General features: G+C 40.5%; 1 protein-coding gene across 1 annotated transcript in view; it reads left to right on the forward strand.

Moving 5' to 3' along the window:
- The first annotated feature begins 285 nt into the window (after positions 1-285).
- The window catches only part of aacs (acetoacetyl-CoA synthetase), a 62,313-nt gene continuing 42,679 nt past the window's right edge, over positions 286-19,919 (forward strand). The window contains exons 1-8 of the mRNA XM_061729569.1: positions 286-592; positions 2,926-3,029; positions 5,425-5,545; positions 6,082-6,195; positions 12,420-12,517; positions 14,044-14,158; positions 15,681-15,762; positions 15,880-16,033. Of these exons, the coding sequence (XP_061585553.1) occupies positions 454-592; positions 2,926-3,029; positions 5,425-5,545; positions 6,082-6,195; positions 12,420-12,517; positions 14,044-14,158; positions 15,681-15,762; positions 15,880-16,033 (927 nt within the window). The 5' untranslated portion in view covers positions 286-453. The remainder of the gene's footprint in view (positions 593-2,925; positions 3,030-5,424; positions 5,546-6,081; positions 6,196-12,419; positions 12,518-14,043; positions 14,159-15,680; positions 15,763-15,879; positions 16,034-19,919) is intronic.

The following is a 19,919-nucleotide window of genomic DNA, read 5'->3' on the forward strand; positions in this document are numbered from 1 at the left end:
CTTTTAAGGACCCAGTAAAGATCGTTGTTGAAAAAATTTATTTTGTTCAGAGGAAAGCTTCCTCGTGCTATCATCTATGCTTTTTCATAGCCTACTATATTAATATATTCCATTTAATACGATTAAACGTATGCTCTTTCAATCTACAACCCCCCCCAAAATATCAATACACTTTAATTAGTATTTTTAATAACTGTCACCGGTGGGTGAGCAGTGCACGTGAACGCATCTTGAGTCACGTGGTCAGGGGCGTGGTCTTTTGGCTTTTCCTTGAGCGCCCCACGCTCGTCTTTGACAGCAGAGTTATCTGACTCTCCCTGCAGCCCAAAGCCCTGCAAACAGCACCAGCAGCCCGCTGATCTCGTTAGGGACGTGTGCTCCTGTCCAAGACAACTACCTCAGCCCGTCTGGGAGGAAAAAAAGCAAACAAAACAAACCGCAGCAGCAGCAAAGATGTCCAAAGACATGGAAGGGAAGAGCGAGAAGATAATGGATATGGAGAGCAAGGTGTTGTGGTACCCAGACTCCAAGATGAACACACGGATGGACTCGTTTCGGAAGCAGGTCAACTCCAACTACGGCTTTAATCTGGGTGAGTAGAGGCGAGGGAGCCACGCAGGAGGATCCAGACGGATATAGAAGTGTTGGAGACAATATAAGTCGGATTTCATTGAGCCCACGAAGCTTCACGTTGAGCAGGATAGAAAGAAACCGAAATAGTGTCCGCTGTTTCGTCGGCATTAGTACCTCCTTATTACCAGTGTTTGAAGCGTGCGTTGCAGAGCAGCCTTTTGCAGCCTAGCTGCAGAGGCAAAATCGCAGGATTTAAAGGGCCATGTCGACTGAAAAGCAATAATCAGACATCTGCATTTGCTGACTAATGACTATACCATCATTTTGAAGCCCCCAATCCCTTCCCTAGCCCATTTCTGTTTACAACACTGCAGATTATGCTCATGCCTGGATCATTGCATGGATCCTCAGTCTGCAGAGCTGCAGGAGAATACAGACCCCGTTTCAATTGTTTCTTTATTTTCTTCTTATTTGGAGAAAAATACAATAATTATTGTCATTTTAAATGGTAGGACTCTGCAGGACTGCTAGAAAACCTGCTTGTCTGAATGAACAGATTTGAGCTCAAACCTGTGTGTGTGAGGTGAAATCATAATTAATCTTACTGACTGATGATTCCATATCTGAAATATAGTCATTCTGGATAATAATTATTACTACTTTCTCACCAGACCTATTATACAGGACTGTCTCAGAAAATTTGAATATTGTGATAAAGTTCCTTATTTTCTGTAATGCAATTAAAAAAAAAACAAAAATGTCATACATTCTGGATTAATTACAAATCAACTGAAATTTTACAAAAGCATTTTATTATTTTAATATTGCTGATTATGTCTTACAGTTTAAGATTAAGATTCCCAGAATATTCAAATTTTTTGAGATAGGATATTTGAGTTTTCTTAAGCTGTAAGCCATGATTGCAATATTAAAATAATAAAAGGCTTGCAATATTTCAGTGGATTTGTAATGAATCCAGAATGTATGACATTTTTGTTTTTGTAATTTCATTACAGAAAATCACAATATTCTAATTTTCTGAGACAGTCCTGTAGTCATTCTGCCTAATAATTGGTTTTATTACTACTTTCTCACCAGACCTATTATAGAGGTTGCAGCCTCCATGTATCCAGTGGTGAATTCAGGATTTTTCTAAGAAGCCATCAAGGGGCCACATTTCTCACAAAGGGGCTAACTGTGTTTCCAACATCTTGGCACACCTTAAAAAAATAAAAAAATAGTTAGCCATGTATGCATTTCATTATTCACGCCTTGTTTAAACACTTAATGCAAATAAAAAACTTTCAGACAGCTAAGCTCCTCACCAAACTTGAACCAATAGACTAATATACACAGCATGTGAGGAGCAAAGTACTAATATTCATGCAAAATAAATATTGGATACTGTTCAAACATTATAAGCTGCTACTTATTAATGTGAATGTTTGTCAGAGATGAGATAAGCAACAGCAGTGAGTGAATGTTCTTTCATCCGATATGTTATTAATCCCTCAAGTGATTAATTTTGGTCATTAATTCCACCAGACATCAAGATTTATGACTTGCTAACAAATTCTGTATATCATTTTGACTGCTGTTTCAGTGTTTTAGTAAAAATGGAGAACAGTCTCCAGCTCCCTTTTTGCTTCTTCTGTAAGATTTGTTGAGGGTGGGGTTTCTTATTTGGGCCATAAGTACCATTTAACTGTTGGGGAATGGAATTGCACCCAATTATAATCTGATCCTTGTTCTCGGACAAAGGACAGACGAGTGACGGGGCATGGGTGTTTCAGGGGGCCGGTCAGATTCCAGCCGGTGCACGCGTCCCTGTGGCGCCGCCTCAGAACCGGCCATGAGTGGACTTCTGCAAGAAGAAGGAGACTTTCACCTCAAAACTGTCAGATGGATCTAGTCAGGTGTCAAGGAATGTTGTAATGTCAGTGTATATATACTATATCTAAATTACAAAAGCTTACTAAGACAAGTAGCTCAAAGAATCATGCAGATTCAATACTGTAATTCTTCTATAAAGAAACAAAGGCTAAAAAGATTGAAATGAGTTTTGATCCATTAACTCTGAAGCTGTACTTTTCCTTTATCTCGTGTTGATGAAGTTAGTAAGCACATATGGCACTCCCATAACCAGCTCATTCTATAAGATTGATGACTATTCACACTTGAGAAGGAAACTCCCACTGACCCGCCTCTGTAGATAAGATTTGCACCTGACTTTGATTTGTTTGTATATATAATATTATTATTAATTTATTTTTTTCTTCGTTTATTTATATTGATATTAATGTGTGATGCTTGTAAATGTGCTGTGTTGTAATGCCTGATTCTGTATTCCAGTCAACTACAGTGACCTTTACCAGTGGTCGGTGGATAATTATGCAGAGTTTTGGGCAGAAGTGTGGCGCTTCTGTGGAGTAGTCTGCTCGAAAACATGTGAGGAGGTGAGTCCAACTAGCTGTTTTTTCTTTTGAATTCTGATTTTTACTTAAAAGGATCAACATTACTGACAATGTAATGCACATCTTTGTGTTTGTTTAAGTTGGTCTTGCTTCTGCTTCCTAACTTTAACGGCCTGCAGAGTTGTGTGTTAACTTCTTTAAAACACTTGAAGGTGTAAAACTGAAATGGATTGAAATATCCAGTTATTGCAGTTAAGCGCTTTTCCTCCCGGCAAGAAGGTTCCTGGTTCGAATCCCGACAGGATGTGGAGTTTGGACTCAGATAAGGCACCTGTTTGGGCCCCTTTTCATTCATGTTTCATGTACACGAGCGTAACCGTTCACAAGGAACCCATAGATGACCATTTTTTTTTTTTTTTAGCCCATTCATGTCTCAGGTGGACCCCAAATACAAATGTTTGCTGGAATGGGGTGTGCTGTGCTCAGCTGGAGATTTTACACTGCAAAAACTCAAAATCTTACCAGGAATATTTATCTTATTTCTAGTTAAAATGTCCAATTTCTAGTCAAAAAAGCTCATTACACTTAAAACAAGAGTCATTACCAGAAAAATAACGTGTTATTTGACAATTTTCATTTAAGTGAAAATCTACTTGAAACAGGTGAAACTTGTTGTTTTTTCCAGTGTAATGAGATTTTTTGACTAAAAATGAGACATTTTAACTAGAAATAAGACAAATATTCTTGTTAAGATTTAGAGTTTTTGCAGTGTAGACATTTCTGGAGAAGCACAGTAGGTTCATGGTAACACCCACTCCTCACAAGGTGGATCAGTGGTTGGCATTTTTATTTGTTGACTGGATTGAGTTTTATCTACAATATTCTAGCATTATTATAATCATCATTCTGATCTTTACAAATTCAGACAACCTGTTTGCTGATAATTCAAATCTACAATCTTTATTTTTCTCTATTTGCACACACACAGAAAAGTAACTGAACAGTGAATGAAGTACAAGAATGAATCCTGGTTTTATTCGCTTTGGAAAATGGTTACTGTTTTTGTTTTGTACTATGGGTCGCTGAACAGACTTTGTTGTTATCAGAAAAGGTTCATTTTATATGAGCATAAAACATTTTGAAATAAAACCGTTTTTTCTGAATAATGACTCGTGTAAAAGTTTACCGCAAACACAAACACCTGTTTTATATCTCTCTAATTTTAGCTGACCGTCCAAGGTCATTTCCCCCCAGGTGTGAAAGTCACAGACCTTATAGCCACTTAGAGAAAAAAGAAGCATTCCCAGCTAATTATTCCACATCTCTGCACCGATACTTTGTTGTTGCTCGGTTTCTGAATGGAGACACTTGTGAGGTAATAAATGGTGTCTGATGGCGTGTCATGTTGCTGGCACACTTTTCTTCTGTACACATGGGTATCTATCTCCTGTGTAAACTTGTGACCACATGCTCTCACCCGTGTAATCTATTTAATATTTGCTTAAGGAGGCATGAAGATAAAGGACACCATTAACCAGTCAGCTAAACCTCCTGCAAACCCCATGCACTGTGGGATGTCACCTCCCGCTGTCGTCTTGAGTCTTCTGTTATATTGTTTTAAAGCACAGTAAAAGAGGTTGTCCAGAAAGGAGAAAATGACAAAAAGAGTTTAATAAATGTGGATAAACAAGAAATATGGTTATTAAGGCAATCCAGTGAAAACCCCAAGGCAAGAAAAACAGAACCGTAGTGCAGCTATAAGGCTGGGCAATATATATCGAGATTTTAATATATATCGATATATTTTCAAACGCGATATGGTACGAGACAATATCGTTTATATCGATTATTAAAAAAAAATAAAAAGTATGATTTTGCTATAGCTTATTTTGTGACAAATTGACTTGAATGTTTTAATTGAGATTTGCACACATTTTTTGTTCTTTACACAACTGTCAACCTCAGTGGAAAAGTCTGCCTGTTACTGTCTACATTGTATTAATTGCACAGTGTATTTTAATTTAATTGTTATGCAAGAAAGGGATATTTGTTTTATTTTATTCAAGAAGCATTTTTATTCTATATATGCAGGCAGTTTATTTTTATTTCATTTGTTTTATACATTTTGATATTGTGCAGACCTCTGTTAATAAAGGAACCTGTGTGACATTTGGCACGAGGCTTTGTATTAAAACTGACTGTTTTTTTTAAGGGTTTGCCTCAGAAAAATATGAAGCTAACAGAGATGCTATAATGCTTTGGGGGAAACCCCAATTATGGCACAGAAAAAATATCAATATATATCGAGTATCGCCATTTAGCTAGAAAATATCGAGATATGACTTTTGGTCCATATCGCCCAGCCCTATGCAGCTATGACCTTTTCTTTTGAAAAAAAACCACAACTTTTTTTGTGTTTTCATGCTGTGTTTGTCAGGTGGTGGACGTATCCAAGCAGATCTCGGACGTGCCAGAGTGGTTTAAAGGGGCTCGGCTCAACTACGCGGAGAACCTGCTCAAACACGAAGACCAGGACAAAGTGGCTCTCTATGCTGCAAGTAAGCGTAAACTAGAGTGAAGGGTGCAGAGTTTACGCTGGCGAAACGAGGCCGCAGGGGAAGATGTGCGTGTTACCTGTCCCCTTTACATGTTCTGTTGCTAAATGTGCGAACGAATGGAACGTTGGAGATGGACGGAGACGATTTAAGGTGTAGCTGTGCTCAGCATCGGTGCAGGGGTTAGTTGGTCACTCACTTCTGCTCCTTTCTCAGCAGCTCAGGTCCCCAAACGGCTGAATAGGTCTTCATTCCTGTTTGTGTGTGTGTGAGTGTGTTTATAGGTGGGAGAGCGGGGTCTTGCACATGCACCAGCTCCCTCAGGAGCTGTAATGTCATTTATAAGAAAAGCCATTGGTGGAATTGCTGTGAATGTCAGAAAACGATTACTTAGGAAGATAAGAAAGCTTTTCTCATCCGTGTCGCCGCCCCTGCCCGATCAGGAGGAATCACTTTTGTCTCCATCGTTCAGTTCCAACCATATTCTAATGATTTTCCTTATTTTTTACCTAATTTCTCCGTGGATCTCTGTCTGCCAGGAGAGGGGGACGAGGAGATCGTGAAGGTGACGTTTGGGGAGCTGAGGCGGGACGTGGCTCTGTTTGCTGCAGCCATGAGGAAGATGGGGGTCCAGACCGGAGACCGGGTTGTAGGTGAGTAACACACATTCATCACTCTTTGTCTTTCATTGAGAAAAAAAAAGAGAGTTTGGAGTTGGGTTTGAGCTTAACTCGACATCCAACTATATACTTACCGTTGTACACTCGCCAAACTACGCGGTGGATGTTGCTTTCCCTTTAAAAGCTAATTTTTATCCACTTATCTTCCTCTCTTGTGTTCTCTCTGGCGCTTTTACTTCTTTTTTTGTCCACGGGTTTGACTCTTGTGTGCATCCTTCGCGTTCTCAGAGGTTCAAATACACCACTGCAGCAACTTTAACCCTCCCAGTGGATGATACATCCACCATCCATCTGATCTGTCGTCAGAGCAGTTTTGGAAAACCATTCTAGTCTCATTTCCTCGTCACCAGTTGGAGTTTACATAAAGGGTTGCCCAACAAAAGCAAGCCAAACGTCCGGACCGGTTTCTAACCTGCATCATAAGATCAGAAAGCAATAATAAACGTTATGACACAGGCAATAAAACAAGGGATGTCCACTTATGTGTACGCCCGGTATCAGGAGGTGAAGTATAACCACAGTATGACTTCATGGTGAAGTTTGGATTCGAGGGAATTGATGTTCAATCAAGGGGACAATGATTAAGAAGAACATTTTGGACACAGCAAACCTACAGTTTTCATTGCCTGTTTCTTTTCTCTCCATCCACTTTCAAACAAACAGATCCTCTGGGGCGTGTCGCAAAAAAAAAAGGTTCAGGGATGATGTTTTACAGTCTGACTTTACCAGATTAAACCTGTTGTTCTTGTGCCAGAACTTAGTCTGAATTCCAGCGTGGGCATCTATCAAGACAATACTTTCTAACTATTTGTCATTTTTCATCACTGACTCAGAAGTTTAGATGAGTTAGAATGAAATGTTGTGCAAATGTGCAACAGGACATATTGAGCTTTTTCATCTATTTATAGGTGACAGTGGGGTTAACACACAGCCTCGTACCCCTACAGGATGTGGAGACATAACCTTGATTCGTGTGTTGACCCTCTATGAGCAGATGCTTCACTTAATTCATTTACTTATTTCTTTGTCAAAATGAGAAATTCAGATATCCGAGGTTTCAATTTTCCGAGTGGAACTGTTTCAACACTTAGTATTTTTTTTAAATGTTTTTCTCTGAGAAAAACATTAGTTTTATTATTAACTGTCACTCTGAAATGTGCCAAAACGTTTCTGTATGATACAAGTGCAGACACAAGGGTTACAATCCTGCCCTTTTTCAATGATGACTAAGAAAATGTTCCCCATCACGGGAGTAAATGCGCCGCCTATATTCTGATGTAATTCATAAGAAATCAAGAGCCTGCGTTCCCTGGTGCCTGCAGGAATGCAGGCACCAGGACAACTTCCGTCTCTGCGTGAAAATATGCAGAAGATCAGGTTTCTGTGGTTGTCAAGACGACTGTCACATCGTGGTCAAAGGTGGGGTGTCGACTTGGGTTTGACGGTATCCGGAGTTATTTTGGGTGGTTTTTGCTGCAAGAATTAAACGGTTCCTGGGGATTATCTGCCTCAAAATAAATGAAACTGACATTTTACCGTTAAAGTCTTTGGCGTGCGGGTCTGAAGGGGCACAAACCTTCCAGGATCAACCTGCTAACAGCCCTGTGACGCTCTGCTGGTTTTCTGTTCTCTGATCCAGTCATGAAGAGCGATGTCTGACTCATGCCAAAGTTCTGACGGATCGCTGTCTCACGCCCACTCTAGATAAATTAGAGCTATTTGAGATGACCACATCTCTTTTTTTATCCCTGGAAGGACATGTTTTTGTAATATTGAGTCTTGCATAAACACGGTGAGGTCAAGACTCTGTAGATGTGGTCCGATTCGTCTGGGACGGCGTTGGCACACTGCAAAAACTCAAAATCTTAACAAGAATATTTGTCTTATTTCTAATTAAAATGTCTCATTTTTAGTCAAATAAATCTCATTACACTTAAAACAAGACTCATCACTGGAAAAAACAACAATTTTCACCTGTTTCAAGTAGATTTTCACTTAAAATAAGTAGAAAAATCTGCCAGTGGAACAAGATTTCTTTTTGCTTATAATAATAAGAAGATAAATCTTGTCCCGCTGGCAGATTTTTCTACTTATTTCAAGTGAAAATTTACTTGAAACAGGTGAAAATTGTTGTTTTTTAGAGTTTTTGAGTCTTGTCTTAAGTGTATTTTTCTGGCCATGATTCTCGTTTTAAGTGTAGATTTTTTTGACTAAAAATTAGACATTTTACCTAGAAATAAGACAAATATTCCTGGTAAGATTTTGAGTTTTTGCAGTGCAGCTCTTGTCACGATTAATGGACAATTTCAGTGAACTGGATTTGCATGAATACAGATATCGGATTGTGAGACTTGTGGTGGGTTAGAACCGGTTCCAGGTGTACTTCCCTGTTCTCACGTGTCCCCTCCTGCTTTAATTTGGTGTAGCAATGTTCTGAAGATCTACAAGGTGCTGGTCAATGTCACTGAACCGTCCTGTCAAGGAACGAGCGGCTTGTGCGTCAGAAGGGGGACATTAGCTGAAGGACTGAAGCTCTGCAGGAGTCTCATTAGAGTGATGGGAGGCAGGATGGAGCTGTAGAAGACCAGCTACGTCATGCATCCTTCCTCTTCATCACGTTTCCCACAGATCTGTGTGTGTGTGTGTGTGAGTGTGTGAGTGTGTGTGTTAACGTGTGCTCTCCCATTAGTGTGTCAAAGGCAGCGGCGGCCTCGTCCTCCAGCTGCAGCTAAAGTGTCTTGTCAGGGCCTGTAATCCAGGAGATATATAAGCACTTAGCTGATGAAGCCCGGCCTGGTCAGTACTGGGAAAGCAGCCTCTCGGACTCATGCGCACTCACGCGTGCACACGGATTTTCCATTCGTGCACTCTTTGATTTCATTCCCTGTTATCGTTCGTTAGCTCCGTTTTCATCCTCCGAGCGGTTCAGAGAGGAAAAATCCCTCTGTTCTTCTCATCAACTAAAGCAGCATTTTCATCGTTGAGGGATGTGTGTTTAAGCTAAAGTGGCCGCCTTTTCTGGTTAAACCCCACACTGTCCTGCTGTTTGTTTGTTTGTTTTCAGCTTTAATGCCATCAGCAGCCTTCATTTACTAGTTCATCCTCAATATGAGGAACTAAAAATAAAGGATCTAAAAATAAAAAGGACTGCTGGGTTTTAGACTGTACAAACTGGATGTTTTATTTGTTTCCTACACTGCAAAAACTCAAAATCTTAACAAGAATATTTGTCTTATTTCTAGTTAAAATGTCTCATTTTAGTCAAAGAAATCTCATTACAATTAAAACAAGATTCATCACTGGAAAAAACAACAATTTTCACCTGTTTCAAGTAGATTTTCACTTAAAATAAGTAGAAAAAAATCTGCCAGTGGAACAAGATTTCTTTGCTTGTAATAAGAAGATAAATCTTGTCCCACTGGCAGATTTTTCTACTTATGTCAAGTGAAAATTTAATTGAAACAGGTGGAAATTGTCAAATAACAAGATATTTTTCTGGTAATGACTCTTGTTTTAAGTGTAATGAGATTTTTTTGACTAAAAATTAGACATTTTAACTAGAAATAAGACAAATATTCCTGGTAAGATTTTGAGTTTTTGCAGTGTAAAGAGACCCAATAAAAAACCTACTGATTACAAAGTTAAAATTGAATTAAAAAACCTTTTCCCAAAACAATATACAAGAAAATACAACAGGTAACTGACTTGTAGTGTCGTATGAAGGATTCACGATTCAAGACCCATGCATCTGGCAACCCTCAGGGCTGAAGCCTAAAGTCTAAACCCCCCAAAAAGAGTCTTTGAGAAGCGCATCTGTTTTAATTTTTCTGGTGCAAAGAAAAAAAGCTCCATCACAGCAGGTGCTGTTTCAGATTTCAGTGTGTCATCCTTCGGTTCAAAGGCGTCTCCTGCATTACAGAGGGTGACGACAACGCGAGAGCAGCAAGACGTGATTCATCACGACGGCCACGAAACGCGGGAGTGCTGTTGTTGTTGTTAGATTATGATTCATGGGGCAATTCCTCCCGCTGCGGTGCCAGAGGGTAATTTACGGGCCGGGCCGGTGGAGCCAGCGTGGCAAGGGTGGGGGATCCGTCAGATGAATGTGTCATCCTGCCAGGATAAGCTTCCTGGTTACGGCAGGAGTCTGCGTAGCAACCAGACGGGACCGGTGAGTCAGGACTCAGAGGGTGATGCTTGCTGGCTGCCTTTTGACCAGTCGGACCGCCCGGTTGGAACTACCGGCTGGGTTATTGGTTTATTGACTTAGATTAGACGCATTTTATCACAGAAACAATCTCAGGTAGCGTCATGGCTCCTGTATCGACACTTTTTAACGTCTTCATTAGTAATGGCAGGTCAGGCTTGCTCACCAAAGCTATCTTGAACAGTGATTCACCGCAGTGGTCAAAAGTTTTAAGGTACAACACTGCAAAAACTCAAAATCTTAACAAGAATATTTGTCTTATTTCTAGTTAAAATGTCTCATTTTTAGTCAAAAAATCTCATTACACTTAAAACAAGACTCATCACTGGAAAAAAACACAATTTTCACCTGTTTCAAGTCAATTTTCACTTAAAATAAGTAGAAAAATCTGCCAGTGGAACAAGATTTTTTTTGCTTGTAATGAGAAGATAAATCTTTTCCACTGGCAGATTTTTCTACTTATTTCAAGTGAAAATTTACTTGAAACAGGTGAAAATGGTCTGACGGATCGCTGTCTCACGCCCACACTAGATAAATTAGAGCTATTTGAGATGACCACATCTCTTTTTTTATCCCTGGAAGGACATGTTTTTGTAATATTGAGTCTTGCGTAAACACGGTGAGGTCAAGACTCTGTAGATGTGGTCCGATTCGTCTTGGACGGCGTTGGCACACTGCAAAAACTCAAAACTCATTACACTTAAGACAAGACTCAAAAACTCAAAAAACAACAATTTTCACCAGTTTCAAGTAGATTTTCACTTAAAATCTGCCAGTGGAACAAGATTTGTTTTGCTTGTAATGAGAAGATAAATCTTGTCCCACTGGCAGATTTTTCTACTGATTCAAGTGAAAATTTACTTGAAACAGGTGAAAATTGTCAAATAACAAGTTATTTTTCTGGTAATGACTTTTTTTTAAGTGTAATGAGATTTTTTGACTTAAAATTAGACATTTTAACTAGAAATAAGACAAATATTCCTGGTAAGATTTTGAGTTTTTGCAGTGAACAGCAGAATCCTTTAGGAATTAGTTATGAGATAGTTAATCACACCTTACATGTGACAGCGTTTTGTCATGCAGAAAATGTTATCCAAGATGTTGTTAATCTCCTCAGTGTGTCCTTTTAAGATGTTTCTAATGCCTCGCTTCACATATCGTGAGCTGAATTCATCATTGAGACGATGGCTGTAGGTTTCCCCCTCGACTCTCCAGGACCTTCAGTCTCCTCCAGGTGACCCGGCCTGAATGTTTGGAACCAAGCACCATGGTGGAAACCTAAAGGGAGATGTGGCACAGGCGAGGGGGGGAACAGGCAGGAAACGGGGAGGAGAAACTAATCTGGAAGAAATGGATTCCTCTTATTCGTCCCATCCTCCCGTTATACAAACTACCGGGTATAAAAGTCTGCAGTCTCATTATAAAGCCTGATGCTGATGCGAAAACATTAAGTATCTAATTGTGAGGGACTCAGATGAGTTTTCAGGAGACTATAATTCAGACCAACACAGAATTGGTTATTGGCAGAAATGTGTTTTATTGTGCTTTCGTGCTTCTTTGTTTTGTTTTTTATTGAGCAGCTGGGAGTATTTCCGTGTTTCTCCGTCACTCTGATTGTGTGCTCAAAGGAAATGCATGCATTGACCTGCAGCACGGTTCCTTTATCCATTAGTGAAGACTTCTTGTAGAATCAAATGTTTTCATTTCTGCTTTTTCGGAGGAGTTGTGTGAGACGGAAGCTGGATGAGAAGATGCTTTCTTTTTTACTTCTGCATTAGTTTGTCAAGTGAAAATGTTGCAAAGTCTTGGTTAACTACCGATTTCAGCTAATCTACATGCAAAAGTCCAAATAAAAACAAAAAACAATGGATGTCATTGTGTTTAAGAATTTTTTCTGTCTGCAACATTTCACAGTTTCATGATTAAAATGTTTGAATGTTTATTTACACATACAAACATTGTCCCCCCCCCCCCCCATCTCTCCCTCCAGGCTACTTGCCCAATGGCGTCCACGCGGTGGAGGCCATGTTAGCCGCAGCCAGCATCGGAGCCATCTGGAGTTCCACGTCCGTCGACTTCGGAGTCAATGTGAGGACAGCTCCGTTTTCCTTTTCCTTTATGCAGAGTTCAAACCTGGTTGTTGAAAAGTGGCAACAGCGTTTCAGCGGCTGCTCGGTGGCCCGTCGGTGTTCAGTGGAGCGTTTAAGGTCCTAATGTCAACAGCATTTAGCCCATAAACATAACCTAATCTTAGTGTATTTAATCTGCTGCTTTAGATAAAGCTTTCTTTTTTTCTGTCCTGGCTCCTTGCATGATAAGCCCCACCAGTATCTGTCAGTACTGGCAGGACGTGCACTAGTGCACGACTACACTAGTACTAGTGACTCCTTTTATTGTTATTTTTCTGAGCTCCACTGGGCCATCAGTCTCTGAGCAGGTCTTAGAGGATAAATGACTCCATCCTACAGCAACTCCTCCTTTCTCTTATGCTCACCTGTTATCTGGACCCTTTCTGCTTTTTTGGTGCGTTACTGCCCCCTCTGGCAGATCAGGGTATTACATGTCTTTCCTGATGAGATACACTGCAAAACCTCAAAATCTTAAGAATATTTGTCTTATTTCTAATTAAAATGTCTCCTTTTTAGTCAAGAAAAATCTCATTACACTTAAAATAAGACTAAAACAACAATTTTCACCTGTTTCAAGTAGATTTTCACTTAAAATAAGTAGAAAAATCTGCCAGTGGAACAAGATTTTTTTGCTTGTAATGAGAAGATAAATTTTGTCCCACTGGCAGATTTTTCCTACTTATTTCAAGTGAAAATTTACTTGAAACAGGTGAAAATTGTCAAATAACACGTTATTTATCTGATGATGACTCTTGTTTTAAGTATAATGAGATCTTTTGACATTTTAACTAGAAATAAGATAAATATTCCTGGTAAGATTTTGAGTTTTTGCTGTGTGTGTGTATGTATATGTGTATATATATATATCTATCTATATATATATATATATATATATATATATATATATGTATGTATGTGTATATATATATAATTTCTATCCTGATGTTATATATATTTATGTACGTATGTATGTATGTATATGAGAAGGAGTCAGTGTATAAAGAGATTAAAAGAACAACAATCAAGTGTAATAAATCAATGAGATATCTGTAAGAAGTACGTAAATATAAATATACAGTGGATCAATTAATAAAGTTAAAAACTTTTTTTATACTAAAGAAGACGATCAGATACCGTCGTAGTTCCGACCATAAACGATGCCAACTAGCGATCCGGCGGCGTTATTCCCATGAGCCGCCGGGCAGCGTCCAGGAAACCAAAGTCTTTGGGTTCCGGGGGGAGTGTGGTTGCAAAGCTGAAACTTAAAGGGCCCGGACACGGAAAGGATTGATAGCTTTTTCTCAAGTTTACCAAATAGAAAACTCTCACCATGGAAAACTTTGGGTTTTCCATGGTGAGAGAAAACCATGGAAAACTCATCTAACATGAGTATCAATGACCTTTTGTGCTGTATTTCTTCCTGAAGATTTGAGGCTGTCCCTCATCGAGTTTATTTATCTCTCCTCTCTCCCCTCTCGCCCTCAGGGAGTCCTCGACAGGTTTTCTCAGATCCAGCCCAAACTGATCTTCTCTGTTGCCGCTGTGGTTTACAACGGCAAGACTCACGACCACATGGAGAAGCTGACCAGCGTTGTGAAAGGTTGGCCGCAGCACTTTCTCACACCCTTACATTCGTCCTAAAACACCACCGCCATCGTACAGGTTCACACGAACAACAGACCGGCCCGGCGCTGTCCTCACGCAGGGCGATCCCAGTCCAGACTGGTCTCCTACATCGTTCCTCGGGGGTGGAACCAGTTAAGCTGGGCATACACTGTGCGAAATTTTAAATCGTTTGATTCAGCCCCATCTCACACTGCACGACTAGATCGCTGAGTTCAAAAGTTCACAGCCCACGATTTATGGTCTCACACTGTACGACCCGATGCTCTGATGCTCCGTCTGCTCACACTATACGATCATCATACTCACATCAGACTTCTGTTACTGGAACTGCAACGTCAAAAAGAAGTGGAAGAGGAGGAACCCCGAAGTGGGAGACACCGAAGATGCTCAGCAAAAACAAACGCGCTGCCTTAAGCCTGAATTATGGTTCCGCGTTAAATCGACGGCGTAGCCTACGCCATAGGCTCTGCGTTGGTGTAACGCGGAACCATAAATCAGCCTTTAGCAATTTGTGCCATTCTGTGTGGCGATAAATGAATGAAGATTAGACAACGCCGTGATTGGACAAGGAATTGGCTGGGCAGACGTGGGAAATGCGGTCTTTTCTTTTGCTATTAAAACATGATTTGTAATGTGAATTTGCAACACTTTAAACTACAAATAATAGTTTTTGACGTGACATCAGAGATTGCGCATGCTCTCTGTGAAAGGATGAGGCCAATCGGGTCGTAGCTGCTTCAACTGTGTGATTCCTTCATGAGGAGCGACCAGGATTTCAAACACGTTTGATTTTCTTGCGAGCACACGATTCGTGTTCGGGAGCTCGTCGTGAGGTGTTAATCTCTCGTCGTTACCCCACGTTTACTGCACGAGGCACAACCAACGATTGGGTTGAAATCTGGCCCGATCCAAATAAATGGAAAATCGGTTCAAAACGAGCCGACAATCGCACAGTGTATGCCCGAATTTACCGGTCTGAGAGGAGATCAGGAAGCTGTTGAAAACCGGTGTGGGCTTTACCTGTCCGGGCTGCACTTGGATGCGTCCCACTTTCCTGCGATCTGTCACTGTGGCCTGATTGTTTTCCTCTGCTCTGGATAAAAGCATCTGCTAATGCTAAATAAATGTAGTTCCTTGTCTGGCGGTGGTTAAAAGCTGCCGTCGAGACGAGACCTTTTACTGAGTTGGACGTGTTTTGACCACTTTGTGGCAGTCGAGTCCTCCGAGGATTTGGTATAAAAAGGGTTCTGCAGGTCTTAAGAATTCATGCAGATGAGGGATTCATGTTTAGTAATGTGCATGCTATCCCATAAATATTCAGTGTTACTTTTGCTTTCAGGGATTTCTTTTAGAAACATAAACGTGTTGCATCATCGGGCAACAACACTCCCTTGGGGAATCCTCCGGGCTTCTTTCTGGCTCTTAAACAAGGACATGGTGTTACGAGAACACAAAAGCATCAAGCCTCTCTCTCTGTCTCTCTCTCTCCATCGTAGGCCTGCCGGACCTGAAGAAGATAGTCGTAATTCCCTACGCTCGCTCCAGACACCAAACTGACCTCTCCAAGATCCCCAACAGGTGCGCATCTCGGAATAGCTGCATCCAAACATTCCTATTTGATGACGGAAAAAGACGCTAGCAGATGTTTTTCTCTCTCGCTTACGTGCCTTTTTTGTCTTTCACGCCTTTTTGCAGTGTATTTATAGACGACTTCCTGGCATCCGGGCGGGGCGAGGGCGACCAGCTTCCCCAGCTGGAGTTCGAGCAGCTTCCGTTCAGCCATCCTCTCTTCATCATGTACTCCTCCGGTACCACGGGAGCTCCCAAATGTATGGTGCACTCAGCTGGGGTAAAAAAAGCAACAGAAAACACTCCTGAATGTGCTACCAATCCCTCTCTCTCTTTATTTGTTCACCTAGCCGGCGCAAAGGCGGCGTTTCCCACGGGCTGCTGGGGACTTTAGTGAGATAAAATCAAGAATGAAGCGTCTCGGTTTTTTGCAATCCCTGCCCGACCCGTGGATCTCTTTGTGCTTGTCCTTTTCATAACGTATTGCATAACGGCTTCACTCTGCCCTCGGAGGGGTTGGGAACAGCTGTCTCCCATCCAGAAATGAGTCACATCTGCCGCCGCGCCCCCCGGGGCCCGTCCACCTGGCTACAACACAGAAATCTAAATTAAAAGAGACGATTATAACGTTTTGTCTTCTTGGAAGACACCCGGGGAATATTCACTTTACCGGAGTGAAAAGTTAGTGAACCCTCTAAAGCTGAAAGGAGCCGGATAGTTTCCACGTCTACGCTGTCATTTTTTTTTACTTTAACAGACAAACAAAGCAGAACAAAAACAAAACAACAAAATCAATGTTTTTGCTCAGAATTCTTCTTATATGTCGGCGTGTATGTGGGTGTGTATGAGTATGGTGGTTTTCTAGAATGATGGTTATTTTAGGAGAGAGACAGCAGCAAAAAAAATAAATAAATAAATACAAAAATATGATAAAATAAAAAAAATGAAATAATAAAAAAATAAATAAGGAAAAATGATAAATAAATAATAATAATAAAAAAAAGGGGCGGAACCAGTCTGGACAGCAGAGCCAGAGCGGAGCGGAGTTAAATTCATTCATTTTGTTTTTTGTTTCTTTTTCCCTTTTAATTTGCTTTTTAATTTGGTATATTTCCTACCAGTCAAGAGCCCGAACCCCCCCCCGCCTCATTGACTTGAATGAGAGAGTGTGTCCAAACTCCCGACCGGCAGTGCACATATTTTCACATTTTCCTCTTTTCCTTTTTATTATAAGTCCTCAATTATAAACTTTCCTCCCCTTCCTTCCTAGCTGCCCCTTACTTTGGGCCGCCATCAGCACTTTGAGGAGAGAGGGGAAGGACAGTGCTAGAAATAAAAAAACAACGTTGTGTAAAATTGCATATTAACAGTATAATACATATGTACAATAAATTTAAATACAATAACATTGAAAAATATTAAGACAATGGGATGTGGCAAGTCGGCCTGATCAACAAGTGCAAGAGTCAACTGTAATTTGTTGCAGATTTAGTTTGAAGACAGTGTGATATGAGAGAGTTTTAAAGTGTTTTGTGGTGCGTTCCAGTCATTAGCTGCAGCAAACCGGAAGGCGCTGCAACCAAAGACTGTACGGGCTTTGGGGATGGAGAATAGATGAATAGATAAGGAACAGCACACTTGGGCCAGTGGAGGTCGGTGTTTTACATGACAGGTCTGTATCAGGGAGGTGGATCGCTAACTCTGGGACGGCCACTTCCAAAGATCTTAAACATCCTGCATCAGCTGATCTAGCTGTAGTGAATGTTGGCATCATCACCGTGGCTGCAGGATTACTGATGCTTTCAGGAACCACATGGGCTTTTTTTCCTTCTCAAAAAGTGCATCTCATTAGTTGTTTATTTAGCTCTTCCGCTCTGAACTCTGGTTCGACTGGACGTGGCTGAGCGGCGCGAGGCCTCGTCCATCACTGCACGTACGGTAATTGCAGCGGTTTCCAAAGGTCAACCTCAGCATGTTGGATGAATGCGATCACTGGACCGGTGATTCACGTCAGCGGCTTTTCCTCTCTCAAATGGAGAAACTTCAATTAGTTAAAATAGTTGCGCCTGATAGATAATAATGTGCTTAGTTTTGCTCATGAAAAACAAAACCAGAGCTCATCAGTGTTAGAGACAGACTCTTTCTGCCACCGTGTTGCTCCGATGTCATGAAAAGTAACTGATTTAAAAGTGCTTGTGCGTGATCTGAGGATCTGAGGTCCGTATGAGTGGAATAGAAAAGGAGAAATTGCTGGCATTCTGACTCGTATTGGGAAATGTTGAGAAATGATGATGATCCGTGCGGGGCGTTTGGTCTCCTATCAGGCTGGATCATAATGATAGGACAGATTTCCAGGCCATTACAGTTTTGACATTCAGAAAAGCTGATTTGAAATAGTGGGTGGCGTCCAATGCAGTTCTCCAGAAAGTCCTCCAATTACAGGACATTTGTAAAACTGCACAATCTCTACGAGACATTTCTTGGAGAGTAGATAGATTAAGATTGATTTATTTTTGTATCCCAGTTAACACTTTTTACAGTTATTTAAATAATGTCTAGAAGTTTAATTTGAAGTTGACAGCCTTTCAGCACATTCAAGAGGACTAAGTGAAGGCTAGGCTTCTGCTCACCGTAGTTTTCAGGTTTTAGAGGGTCGGTTTTGGGTAAATACGGGATTTTCCGACCTTATCAGGTGAAATGGCATGAGCAACATCTTCCTCGTTAGAAACAGCAGGTTGTGGATGGGGAGGATGCGGATGAAGGGATGAAGAAAGCCCCCTCAGCCTGAAGAGGCAGCATATTCTGAGGCTCATAAGAGCATTCCCCTGGTGTCCGGGGCCGAGGACATCTGGAGCTGAATGCTTTATATTCTTTCCCACGCCAGATCAGATGTCATTACAGTTAACAAATCGAGTGGAATTTGTTAAGTTGTCAAAAAGTTATGGATTGCAGAATATCATTTTTTGTGAGCACTTATGTCCGGCGTCAGAGTTGAGGTTGAAATCAAGTTACCGACCTTGGAAACGGCAAGATCAGAACGATGAGATCAGCAGCTTTCCATGATGGTTACATGACATCATCTATCAGGGGAATGTTACAGCTGTCTTATCTGGCTAATTCCACCGGTCTAGCCGTGTGGCAATAAAAGGAACTTGACTTGATTTGGAAAAGCTCATCATTCCTGTTTTAAGATTTTGTTTTTTTTTATCTAATGCAAAGTAAGAGTCAAATAATACAAGATGTTGCATGGTGTAAATCAGCTAAAGTTGCATTTGTGATATGCAACATTGATCTATATGCCCTAAACTAATTTTGACATTATCAAACATACAGGACTGTCTCAGAAAATTAGAATATTGTGATAAAGTCCTTTATTTTCTGTAATGCAAAAATGTCATACATTCTGGATTCATTACAAATCAACTGAAATATTGCAAGCCTTTTATTATTTTAATATTGCTGATCATGGCTTACAGCTTAAGAAAACTCAAATATCCTATCTCAAAAAATTAGAATATTCTGGGAATCTTAATTTTAAACTGTAAGCCATAATAAGCAATATTAAAATAATAAAAGGCTTGCAATATTTCAGTTGATTTGTAATGAATCCAGAATGTATGACATTTTTGTTTTTTTAATTGCATTACAGAAAATAAAGAACTTTATCACAATATTCTAATTTTCTGAGACAGTCCTGTACAGACTTATTTCTTCTGAGCTTCAACATTTCTTTGAAAGGCAGATGAATAAACCTTTTCAGCAGCTTGTAAAGAACCTCACTGTCATACTCCCCGCGGCCACCAGATGGCAGCAGACTCCCACCAGCAGATCTCACATGGCCTTCGCTCCAGAATGAGTGTATTAATGGTGTTTATTTGCTACAAACCAGATCTGCAGGGCAGCAGGGGAATGTATGATTTCAAAAAGACCACTCTCCATTAGATAACTAAAAAAAAAACTCCCCCTCTGCTGCAGGTTTATCCACTTAAATCATTTATGCATTAAAAACATGTATTGTCTATTTCCTTTCTCTGACATCGCTTTCTGTTGGCTTCCATATGTTTTTTTTTTTTTGTTGTTGTTGTTCCCACCTCTCCTTTCCGAGCCCATCACCCTTTCCTCCAGTTTACGGCTTCACTTCACTCCTCTAATTATACACACCTTTA

This window comes from Cololabis saira, chromosome 9 (assembly GCF_033807715.1).
Source record: "Cololabis saira isolate AMF1-May2022 chromosome 9, fColSai1.1, whole genome shotgun sequence".
In the NCBI taxonomy this organism is placed as follows: domain Eukaryota; kingdom Metazoa; phylum Chordata; class Actinopteri; order Beloniformes; family Belonidae; genus Cololabis; species Cololabis saira.